Source organism: Miniopterus schreibersii (genome assembly GCF_964146895.1).
Source record: "Miniopterus schreibersii genome assembly, chromosome: 14".
Taxonomy (NCBI): Eukaryota; Metazoa; Chordata; class Mammalia; order Chiroptera; family Miniopteridae; genus Miniopterus; species Miniopterus schreibersii.
The window spans coordinates 50553102-50565913 of NC_138114.1; the positions used below are offsets into that span (position 1 = coordinate 50553102).

General features: G+C 43.1%; 1 protein-coding gene and 1 long non-coding RNA gene across 5 annotated transcripts in view; one reads left to right on the forward strand and one right to left on the reverse strand.

Annotated features, from left to right (window-relative positions):
- LOC308567439 overlaps nt 1-2728 on the forward strand; it is a 22831-nt gene extending 20103 nt beyond the window's left edge. The window contains exon 3 of the long non-coding RNA XR_014000300.1: nt 2342-2728. This is a non-coding gene — a long non-coding RNA (uncharacterized lncRNA). The remainder of the gene's footprint in view (nt 1-2341) is intronic.
- TIAL1 (TIA1 cytotoxic granule associated RNA binding protein like 1) overlaps nt 1-9219 on the reverse strand; it is an 18501-nt gene extending 9282 nt beyond the window's left edge. For 2 of the 4 annotated variants that reach the window (XM_081159018.1, XM_081159017.1), the window contains exons 1-2: nt 9033-9219; nt 2323-2419 (exon numbers count right to left, since the gene is read on the reverse strand). In XM_081159018.1, the coding sequence (XP_081015144.1) occupies nt 2323-2419; nt 9033-9064 (129 nt within the window). In that variant the 5' untranslated portion in view covers nt 9065-9219. Of the gene's footprint in view, nt 1-2322; nt 2420-9032 lie in introns of those variants that run through there. The other 2 variants (XM_081159019.1, XM_081159020.1) reach the window with 2 other exon arrangements.
- Nucleotides 9220-12812: the final 3593 nt, after the last annotated feature.

Sequence of the window (12812 nt, forward strand, 5' to 3'; positions counted from 1 at the left end):
CTCTCTCAAGTTCCCAACTAGTTTATCCAAATGCCTACATATAATGTCCATTTAGCTGTCTAATGCACATCTTAAATTTAGGATCGCCAAGACAGAGTTCCTGATTCCCACCACTCCCACCCATCCTGTGCCTCCCTCGGTAATGCCCATTTTAGCAAATAAATAGCATTACTGTCAGGCAGGTTTGGCTCAGTGGTTGAGCGCTGACCCATGAACCTGGAGATCACGGTTCGATTCCCGGTCAGGCCACATGCCCAGGCTTGATCCCCAGTAGGGAGCGTGCAGGAGGCAGCTGATCGATGATTTTTCTCTCATCATTGATGTTTCCATCTCTCTCGCCCTCTCCCTCCCTCTCTCTGAAATCAATAAAAACATATTTTTTAAAAATAGCATCACCATCCATATAACTGCACAAACAAGAACCTTTGGGTCATTCTTGATGTATTATTTTCTATAATGTCCCATAGCCAATCAAGTACTATTGGCTCTACTTCCAAAATATATCCCAAGTTTCTAAACCTCTATCTCTATGGCTACTACTCTAGAGGACACGTCCCCACCCCCTCTTACCTAGTGAAATAAACCCAGTTAGTTTCCTCCCTTCAACTCTTGCCCCTACAATCCCTTCTCCACACTACAGTCATTCTCTGAATAGAGTACCTTAAAAATACAAATCAGAACACAGTACCCTACTTAAAACCTCACTGCAACCAGAGTAAAATCCACTCTCTCTGTCATGGACTGCACTGCCTATGTGATCCAAACCCTGCCTACCTCTTCAGACTCACTTCCCCCCAATCACCAGGCTCCAGCTATCCTGGGATCTTTTACTGAACCAACACAGCAAGCTCATTACCAATTCAGGCCTTTGTATTTGCTCTGCCCTCTGCTTCCAGCTCTTAATGTAGATGGCACCATCTTGTTACTCCTGTCTCAGCTCAAAGAGGTAACATTTCCCTCACCACCTACACCATATAGCACCAACCCTCCAACCACCAGCATAGAACTGTTTTATTCTCCTCAGTCCCAACTTTGAATACTGCCTAGCACACAGTAAACTTTAATTAGTGCAAAAGTGAATGAAAAATCAGAAACAGGAAGAAGAGAACACATAATATATAAGAACAGTCTGATGATTATCACTAGTTAGGAAAAAAGATCAAAAGGCCAATTTGCTTTACAGATTTTAACACTTGCTCTCTTCCTCAGGATATAACACAAACTCCTTAGTACAGCTTTTGGTCCCTACCAAACACTCCTCATCTCTCGGCATCTCCATGACTGACCAATCCCACTGGAAACTCCACACATGCTATGATTCCTATCTTTCCCCCTCTCTTTCTCTCACAAGCATTTATGCTCTGTCTACCAGACTAGATCAACATTTCTCTTTCTACCTGGAATCCCTTTGTCCTCAAATTCTTTTCTAGCCAGTTTCCATTACTATCATTTTCAGTTTCAGCCTAGACACTGACTCCTCTAAGCAGCTGCTCCAGACCCAAGACTGTAGTGGAACCTATGTGCTCCCATAGCACTTGAAACTGCTCCCATAGCATTTATTATCCTGTATTATTAGTGCCTGTTAACTCCTATGTCTCCCTCATTAGACTGTAAAACTCTATGCGGATAGAAACTGTTTTATTCCACAGTATCCCTAGCACTTACCGTAACACCTGACACATAGTAAATAATCCGGAAAAAAAAGTGTTGAATAAATACGGAGAGGAGAACAAATTGAAACACAAGTCATTGGGCACTGCTACTGAATCTTAACCAGGAAAGTATAAAAAGTAGTTTTCTTTGGGGGAAAAGAAAACAAAATTATTACGCTAACAATTTAAATTCCTATCTGAAGTAGGCTGCTCGGTTATTAGTATTTACTAAAAACACACAAGGTGCATAGTGCTGCACTATGCAAATAACAACCCAATGTCCTTTTATATACACCAATTCCTAAATTTTAAATGTATACTATCTGATTCGGTAACACTCTTATTGAATTGCAAGAAATGTCTAGTCTTTCAACGCTCTGAAATAAGTTGTAGTAACTTTTTACAAGCAGGAACACTTGGAGGTAACTGCATCATAAAGAATGACCATTTGAGAACAGCACAGGAACTTTGTCCTCGCAAATAAAACTCCTTTCCAAACCTAGTTTGTCAGCCAGATCAAAGTAGTAAGTCAATACAACAGACATGAATCTCTCCATCAGAATAACTTGAGGCTTACTTAGAATGTTATTTTAAAATGATACTAATCAACTTATGTATCTCAAAATGTTAAACACCATGCTGTCAGCACACGGAACTGGGAAGATCTTACCTCTGTTATCATTTTACAGCTTTTACAAGGTCCAATCTGACTGAATAACTGAAGTATAAGGACTTCTGTGACATCTCTGGAGAGGTTACCTACGTATCTGGACAAAAAGAAGAAAAAACATTAGCAATTTTCTTTCAGCTCGGATCTGCTGTGTTATCATTTAACTCATCACCTTTCAGTTCATTTTAACTTCCTCTGTCTTTAATAACAATTTTCCAGTTAAGCCTGATCCTATGAAAGTAAAATTAGTCCTTATTTAGGAAAGCAACAAATGTTCTTCGGCCATTAAAGTACCATTTCAAAAGACTTTATAAAGAACAAATTAATGTAACCTTGTATACCAAAAGCATATTGTTTTCTCACCTTATTTGTTAGAATAAAAATAACAAGAATTTAAACCACTCTCAAGATAACTACAATTTCTGGATGTCAACACAAGTCAAAATAATGTGCAACACACACACACACACAAAATTATTGATTCATCAAAACACCTGATCATAAGGGGATATTCTTTTATATTAGATATAAAGGGATTTAATATGAGTTTATCTTAGACCTCCAAACAAAGCAATTACATGAACGAAAAAGAGAAAGTTATAGCAAAACACATAGATATTAGAGGGGTTTTGTTTTGTCTTGCTAAATAGAATTGTTATTGATGTTATGTTTTCATTATTGTTTTAAAAGAGCAGGGTAAAATAATGAAATTTCATAGCCTAAAACACATCAGAATCAACAAAATACATATTTATCTAGATAAAGCAAATATAAAGATTTCTTTAGAAACACAGAGAAAATTTAAGACAAATACAAGTATACTTTTGACCATGCATATTTAAAGAGTTGGTACTGTTTTTAAAATTATAAATTGAATATATGTATTTTGTATAAAAAATTTTAAATACAGATAAGTTTATAAAAAGGAAAAAAAAGAACACTACCACCCAGAGATGACCACTTTGGTTTTTCTTATACCACAGATTTATTTTAATTTGGCTTACTTAACTGCCAAACTTTTAAGTCTTTCTGGTACCCAGTGGATAATTCCTAAAATTTGCCTGTTATGAACCTCATCAAGCAAACAATATTAGTAAAAATTAACATAGTATCTTCTGGAAAGTAAATGGACATAAGTTTTTATTTTCCTTATAACATCTGGAAACAGTACTGACACCAAAATAAACTTTGCATCTATTACCATATTAAATGCATAACCGCTTTAAGATAGAACACTTTGAAAGGGGAAAACGGACTGAGAAAGGTAAAGATACATGTAATAAAGAAAATTATCTGATTAGGAATGAATAGCAATTTTCCAGTTCAGCTAATAACTTCATTGCAATGGGTACTAATAACTTTAATTTACATACTCTAAAACTGAAACACAAGCCCAACGTTACTTAAATAGAAGACTAAACTCAGTGACAAACTGGTTTAGGTTCACCCATGCCATCTTTTGCTTACAATTAAGGTAGAATAACCCTGGCCCATGTTGCTCAGTGGTTGGAGTGTTGGCCCACCCACCCAGGGGTCTTGGATTCAATTCCTGGTCAAGGGCACATACCTGTGTTGCAGGTTTGATCCCCCACCACGGTTGGAGCACCTACAGGAGGTAACCAACCAACGTGCCTCACACTGATGTTTTTTTCTCTCTCCTTCTCTCTCCCCCTCCTTCCCTCCCTACCACTCTCTCTAAAAATCAATGGAAAAAATATCCCTGGGTTGGATTAACAAAAACAAAACAAAAACAAAGTGGAACAGACCCATTGGTAGGCCATGCAGTGACACACTCTTTCCAGCAGTAGTGAAAGGTTATAGGATTATGAGCTAACTAGACAACTTCCTGTCCCTTTTTAACTCATAGGGGTTTATGAGCAATCATGGATGGAGTAATTTCTTTTTTGTACAAGGTAGACCTCTCTACAAAGAAAACAAACAAGTAACCCCAGTCTCCTAAGTGTTATATTCATCTAACCTCAGGTGCCAGTTAGCTCATTTTTAAGAGAATTGGCGTGGATAAAACTAATTTTCACATATGAAGCTAACCAGTAACAAAGTTAAAACAAAATGATCATTATGATATAACAAATCTTAAATAGTTTTAAATTTGCATTACTGTTTAAAACCTTGATTTGTTCAGGAAAAACTGCATGGGCATTAATTACCTTCCATACGTAACAGCCACAACCAAAGCTGTTAATGTTTCATAGGATTTTTATTTCAAGTCAACCTACTCCAATCAGTTCTAGATTTTGAAGAATTTCTAGAGGCACATTTAGATATACTAACTTACATTTCAAGCACTGATGCCGAAAAGTAAAATGTTAATCAAAGTTTAGAAAAGCATGAAATACTTACAGAAAAACCTAATTTTAAAAGTTTTCCTATTTCTCAAATGCCTCCACTAAAAGTTCTGTGGTAAAGCAGCAAACTTCTTTCTGCTCTGGTTACAAAGCAGTCAACATATTCTAATGTTCCAAGTGTTTAAATATAAAATTTATATTCAAAGATCATATATAAAATAACAGAAAAAAACAAATGGCTCAAATTTTTGTACTGACAGGTCAATGCAAAGAGTAAACATTTAGGAAATTCCAAAAAGATCTTTAACTCAAGGGAAAAGAAAAAAAGGCATACCTTTGGTCTAGTTTGTCTTCTAAGAACAGGAACTGTAGGAACTAAAGCATTAAAAATGGAAAATGATGCCTTTATACCTAACATCAGGGTTAAAATTCAATTTGAGACTAGAAACTTGGCAGTTGCACAGTAGGCAAAAGTTCACAGTGCAAAACTACTTCTTATGTCCAACTGGGCAGAATTTTAAGTTAAGAACATCATGCCTTTCAGAGAAAAGACAAATCACACTTTTTCAACGTTGACTGTGTTCTCATTCTGAAAAGAGTAGCCCTACCAGGGCTGAAATTATTAGCATTTTTACAAAACATATTATAACCAAACTTCTCTAATAAAGTAACATTTTTACTTTTGTTCTTGACAAGTTCCTATACACGAGGAGATTTTGCAACAATACCCTTCAGTGAGCCTCTAATGAATTATCAATCTGCCAATATTTCATTTTAGGTAGGAGGCAAGGTGCAGGTGAACTGACCAACTACATAAGGGATACTGACACACATATACATACATTTTAAAGAAACAGAGACTATGATTAAGTTGAATGAAGGGCTTAATTACAGCCACAATACAGCCATATCCATGGTATAGCTAGTCAATTTTATAATGGGATTTAATAGTATTTTCTTCTGTTATTGCCCTTAGCTATTCAGATTATACTCTAAATCACTGGTTTATTTCCTCCTCTTGACTGAGTCTCTTATCAGGAAGAACAGTCTTAAAGGATGGCACTGCATAACGTGGTATAATATCCCAGATCCACTATTCCTACTCATTTTGGTGCAGTAGGTAGATTAAGAAAATAAACTACAACAGAACACCATTATAATTTAATGTTGATTACAGATTCAGATATACCATGGCTCAAATCACTGCACTCAAAGCTACCCACAACACATCTGAAATGTGGGTCCTGTAAGGTAGGTGTCAGGCAGTCCAGTTCCAACACCAGTATTACATGGCATGATCTCGTTTGCTTTTAAAATCACAAGTTACCCCAATACATATTACCCCCAAATAAGTATCAAATGAGAATGGAGAGCATCAGAAAACAGACCTTTAAAGCAACTATATGAAAAACTTTAGGTTCAACATCAAAGCAATTCTATACCACTTTAAATACCATCAAATAAATTAGTAATACTGTAGGTAATGAATATTTAAAGACCTACCTAGGCTATAAACACCATATTGTTTTCTGATGATAGAACCATATGTCTTAGCTTGTGTGTGTCTGCAGGAAAAAAACCTCACTAGTAACACACAGGCATTTTAAGGAAACAGTTTAAGATAAGCTTTGTTAAGAGTACATTCTTTTAAAACATACTAGCCACTTGAAAACCTAACCCATAGATTACAATGTAAAATAAAAGGAGCTCCATAAATAAACAAAATAAAACCCTACTAGATATCGATCTCTAAAGTCACTTCAAAAGTTTTCATTACTTGTATCTAAAGAACCCTTTGAGGAGTAATACGTAAAATAAACACTTAAAACTACTATGCATTGTTTTTTATTAAAATCTGACCAAGAAAATCCCAATTGTGAAACATCTGCTTTTACTTCAAAATTTTACATTTGGAAGTTTTAAAATATACATAAAATCAACAGACAGCACCATGTGTATATGACGGTCATGTCTGCCTATAATTTTAAATCAATCAGGACTTTTTAAAAAAAGGACAATACTAATTTAATGAAAAGACGTACAATCATTGTAAAATATTTGAATACCTCTTATTTCCAGGCAGCGAACTAAGTGCTGCAGGGGACAAGACCTAGGAAGCTGCAGCGTCCTTGTCTAAAAAACCCTTCCCATGAGAACTGCGGGAGGAGGGAAAAGGAAGACAGAACAGTGAGCGCGCGCTGGGCTCAAGGCGGCTCCTCATTGACGCGTACACGTGTCATACTTTCAGACAACTAGAAACACAAACAACGTAAGTGTGCTTCAGAGAAAGAACAGGAGACTGGAGAGGGACCAGGTAGGAAATAAGTGACAGAGAAGTTAGTTTATTAGTCTATCGGAGGAAGTCTAAGGTATGACGGAGATGAAGACAAGGCAGATGCAAAGACAGTTATATAAATTAAAAGTATTGAAATACCATAATATTTAGCATGGCAAAAACAAGAATTTCTGTTCATAAGCAAAAGATAAATACAGTTAATGAGAAATATGCCATGAGAATTTACCAATTATTCAGCAGCTACTATGATGCAATAATGACATTTTAGATTTTTAGATACAATGTAACTTGTTTAAAATGTTTTTATTTATTTTAGAAAGGAAGGGAAAGGGGGAGAGAGAAACATTGATGTCAGAAACACTGATGTGAGAGAGAAACACAGCTGCCTCACACCAGGGATTGAGCCCGCAATCTGGGCATGTGCCCTGATCGGGAATAGAACCCAGGACTTTTCAGTGCACAGGGTGAGGCTCAACCAACTGAGCCACACGGCCAGGACAATACAATGTAACTTTTATCTATGTTAAATACATGCTAGCTAGGCTCCAGCTTTCCCAGATGCTTCCATCAAAGTACACACTGCTAACTAAACATCAAGCCTTGGCTTCAACAGACGTTAAAGGACAAATTTCAAATATGTCCCAATTCTCTTTTCTGGGAAAAGAAGGCCAAAATGGAAGACAAAACAAAGTTTCGCTAAGCAGGCTTTTCATTCAGGCACCTGATGTGCTTAAGTTGGCCTCAAATTCTCAAAACAGGATAGTAAATACTTTAGTGAGAGAAATAGGAATGAAAAAAAGTGCATGCCCCTCCCCCCAAACACACACCAAACCTGTATCAATATCCTACAGGTATCTATCTGCTTTACCAAGAGGGCTTTTCTTTGGTAGGACGGAAGAGAAGCTAGTCAAACTTCCTGAGGACCCATCCATCCACCTTCATCTACTCCCCAAAAAGTAATTTCCCCATTAAATGGCAGAGCCAGCTGAACTCTGATCATATCAACACCTGGCAGAGGCAAGTGAAAAAAACAAAGCGGCCATCTGACTCCTTGTACTGGAGGTAGGTGTGTGGAGCTTCGAGAGGCTGGCAAAACCGAAGGTGCCCAACTTAAACATTTAATCAGAAATCACTCAGACTTTTTTTAATGTAGGAAAATGAAAGGAGTGCCACACTATCCAGAAAGGAATGCGAATGCTGAGTCATCACTCTTCATTAGGGAAAAACTGGAATAAGCGGTTGGAAGATGAAATTCATTCATTAGATGGGGCTTCAGGTAAAAAGAACAGCAAGCTAGAAGAAAAGGTGCTCAGAAGACACACAACGAATAGTGGATAAAAGGCATCATTTTATCCAACTCTGAAGGTCTCGACAGATTAAAAAGAGGTAACACCAAAAGGGCAAAAGCAGTTTAATAACTGGCTGTCACTTTAGCGTAGGTAGCGCTCAAAGTAAACTTAGTTATCCAAGAAGAGAGATGCTCCAGCGGCAAGAGACATCCTTTTGCACTTCAAAAGTAGCGGGCCCTCGGCGAGTGTTCCTGACAGCGTGGGTGGGGGCACGTGGGGGGCAGAAAGAGTGGGGGCTTGAGCGGCACAAGTGTGTCCGGCTTCTTCCGAGAGCTTAGCTCGGGAGAAGAGCCGGGAGCGACTGGAGCGGGGGACCCGGAGGGCGCGAGTTCTAATTCCCGCGGGCCCGCAGGGGATGCGGCTGCGGCCCCACCCCCAGTCCCACCCCCACCAGGCCCTGCCCCCGTGGGGACAGCACCCGGCCCAGCCCCGGACCCTAAAGCAGAGGGAAAGCGGGAGCTCGCCGGGCCTGACAGCCTCTACGGTGCAGAAACCCGCCTAGGAAAGGTGTGCAAAGGAGGGCGCGACAGAAAAAGATCGAAACAAGCCCCAGGCCCCAGGAAGTGACTATTGGGGGAAGGGAGGGCTTCCTTCCCAAGGAAAAGGGGACAAATGAGGAATGCACTTCGCGTCCGCGCCACCCCGGCCAGGGTGCCGCCGAGAGTCCCGGCTTCGGCCCCGCTCTCGGGCTCCCTCCCACAGCGTCCCGCGGTGCCCCGGCCTCTCGGCGCCTGGCACCCCCTCATCTCGGGTACTCACAGAGTCCGGGGCTGCCCGTCGTCTTCCATCATGGTGGGTGCGACGGAGTGATCCCGGGACAAGGGGGAGGGCAGGGTTGGGGAGGGGAGGGGGTGGGGAGGAAGGGGAGGGGGGCTCTGGGCACCAGCTGGGGACAGAGGAAAAGGCACCGAACCCTGCTCTCGGGCTCTCTCCCCCCAGCCTGCTCCGGACACTGCGCTCCAACCAGGAGGAGCAGGAGGAGGAGGAGGATGAACAAAATGGCCGCCGCCACCAGCCAGGCAGGAAACGGGGCAGAGCGCAGGCGCGGCCCGCCAGGTCACCGCTCAGGCCAGCCGCGACGGCCTGTAAAAGGGATAACTGAGTGAGGAGAGAAACAGGCCGCTGTGGAAACCGTGTGTCCGGTCACGAGGGATCACGTCGTCGCTGTGCGCCTGCTGGCCGGCCGCAGCCCAGCCAGCTCAAGAAGACATAGAGTAAGAGGAGAACAGCCGTGAAACCGAAGGCTCTGGGAATTGTGGTCCTGGAAATGAGAGAGGGGAGCGCTTCAGAGGACTTCTGGGAACTGTAGTCCAAAGGAGACGACAGGCGCCCGCGCCGCGCTGGGTCGCGAAGAAGAGACTTCTGGGTAGTGTAGTCATACGTGAGGTCGTGCGGCGACCAGGAAGTCGGCATGCTGGGAGAGGAGGGGAGAATGAAGGCGACGTTAAAAGGCAGGCAAAAACCGCTGTCCAGGACAAAAAACTACAAATCCCAGAGTGCCTCGCGGTGGGGCTGTCCGAGGACTGCTCCAGGCTTTGTAACGCTCTTCGGTTGGCTCAGCCTGAGCTGCTGCTCCGCCTCCGTCCTGGCGGAGAGCGGTTTCTTCAACCGAGGCTCGGACGCCTCTCTGGCTCCGCGTGGTGTCTGCGCCGGCAGGTCCTTACGGCCCTCTCTCAGTCAGAACGGCCCTCCCGCGGTCGCCAACCGCCGCCCCGCGCGAATGGCCGGAGTAGCTGAGGCGGACCTCGGGCCGGGGGAACCGGGAGCTGCGCTCTCCCGGGACCCCCGGGCTTCCCAAGGGCGGCCGCGTCCTTTGGGCGCGTTTTCCCCCAAGTAGGTATTCCTGGCTGAGGTAGCCTGCCTCGTAGAGTGCCTTTTGCAGGTTTTAAGGCTTCCCCGCCCATCATCTCGTTGGCTAAGTGGGTAAGAAGAGCAGTCCTCCATTAGTGACTCACTGAGTCAGAGTACGGGGCGGCGGCAATGCCCTCCTACCCCCTCGTTTAATTCTTGGAGTGAAAAAAAAAAAAAAAGTTTGGGCAGAGACCTGCACCGACTTAAGGCCGTGTGTGTAGAGACCCGTCATGGAGACGGAGTGAAGTCTTGCTTGGGCACGTGGGAAGCCATGTTCAAACTGGCTCCAGGTCTGTAGATTTATTTTTTTCCCCCCCACCCAGTTCACGATACGCTTTCGTCCCACTACCGCCCCCGCAGGCGTCCTTAGGAGAACCTCACCGAGTTGGTGCCCGCTCCTGTCGCTTAGTGGAGGGTGGTGGCGAAGTCGGGTTTTTCAGCCCCGAGCGCAGGGGCCCCGGTTGGAACAGTGCCCTGAGCCGGTTCTACGGTCGTGCTGCTGGTGCGGCTGCAGCCTCGTCTGTGGGGGGTCAATACGGGGGGGGGGGGGAGCTTCTACCTGCGAGGCGTCAAAGAGACCGTGACGAGGGAGTTGGGCCACGTTGAGAGTCAGTGGGAACAGCGAAGGGGCACGTGGCTAAACTGTTTTTTTTCCGAGGGAGAAACGGAGGCTGTCCGTGGAGTGCGCTCCTTGTAGCAGGTTCTCTTGGAGGGAGATCTGGGGAGGACGCCTCCGTGGTCACCAGAGTCGCACACCCGAGTTTCCTACAGGCACACCTTAGTTTCTGGGCTCTCTATTGTGTTCCAGAGGCCAACGTCTCTGCCTGTGCCAATACAAAACTATCTTCATAAGTTCTGTAGGTTAGTCTCCCTCCACCTTCCTGCTCTTTAGAAGTATCCTGGCTGTTGGGGGGCCTTTACTCTTCCAGGTGTATTCAGAGGTTTTAGCAGAGGAGCCTGTCAGATCTGTATCAGAGCAGGATAACTCAGGCAGTTGTATGGATGACTACAGGAATGAAAGTTTTCAGGCTGAGAGAGCTCTGGGACATAAGTTCAATAGCCCCAGCAAGAAAAAGAAAAAAGAAAAAAAAAAGCCCACAAAAATAAAACAATAGTCTGGGTAAGAGATAAGGAGATTTAGATCCAGTGGATTAAGCCAGTAGCAATGGGAAAAGACAGAAGTTATGGATACAAGGCAACAGAGAGGAAGAAGGGTGGGAGAAAGGGAACCCTGAGATAACTCCCAGGTTTAGGGCTTGGCTGACCACCCAGGTTGTGGGGCCTTTCGCCGAGTTGGCAAATACAGGAGGAAGAACAGGTTTTAGGGAAAGTTAGTTTGGTTTTACACTTGCTGATCGGGCATATATTTAAAGCTGCTCAATACAAATGGATATAGAAGTCTAGAGCTCATGTAGGGGACCAGACTGGCTTTGGGAGTAATCAATCTATAGATGTAATTGAAGTCTTAGTATGAGAAAGTATCGCCTGCGGCAGGTCTAGAAGCTAAGAAGACTGAGAGCATGAGAGGACACTAACATAATTCAGAGGAAGAGGGGCTACCTACAAAAATTGATGAGGAACAATCACAAGGAAAGGCTGCTATCCAAACCCCACAGGAAATAACACGTGTTGGTGAGAATGTGGAGACATCTATAGTGTCCAGTTCAGTCAAGCATTAGTCTGGATGTTGCTGTGGGAATATTTTGTAGATACGATTAAAATTTACAATCAGTTGACTTTAAGTAATGGAGATTACACTCAATAATATGAGTGGGCCTTATTAAATCAGTTAAAGGTCTTAAGAGCAAAAACTGAGGTTTCCTGGAAAAGAAAGAATTCTGCCTTAAAAAGGTAATGGAAGTTCTGCCTGGCCTCCTGGCAGTGTCCAGCCTCCTGGCCTAGCTGAAGATTTTGGACTTATCAGCCCCAGCAATCACATGAGCCTATTCCTTGAAACAAATTATCTTTCTTGATAGGTAGATAGATTGATATTGATAATGATATAGATTATATAGATATAGTTGTCTGTATGCATGTATATATATGACCTATTGGATCTGTTTCTCTGTAGAACCCTGACTGATACGTATCCCAAATGTCACCCTAGGAAGGGTTCTGTTTAACATCCTCAAGGCTCCAGCTCATAAGCCAGCAGAGGGAGCTCTATCCCTAAGGACGCAGACCGCTGCTCTCACCCAGTAGGGATTAAAGCCAACAATGCCGGTCCTGATCAAAAGGGCTGGGAAGCACTTCCTTGCAGGAGACTGTAGGCTCCTTGAGTGGAAGGGAAAAGAAGCAGTGTAACATTTTTAAACCCCAAGAAGTGCGTCAATTTAAATTTTATTAAACTGGCCTGGCTGGCATGGCTCAGCGGTTGAGCATCAACTTGTGATCCTGGAGATGATGGTTCGATTCCTGGTCAGGGCACATGCCCAGGTTGCGGGCTCAATCCCCAGTAGGAGGCGTGCAAGAGGCAGCTGACTCTCTCATCATTGATGTTTCTCTCCCTTTCCCTTCCTCTCTGAAATCAATAAAGATATATTTAAGTAAGTTTTATTAAACTGGAGTTGCCCTGTTTGAAGAGGACTGTCCTCCAGGAGAAGGAATCCAGCGTCCCTTCCTGCACTCCTCCCATCAGAGCCTGATTCCGCCCTTATGTAACACGAGTTTCCCTGGAGTGGGCCACAT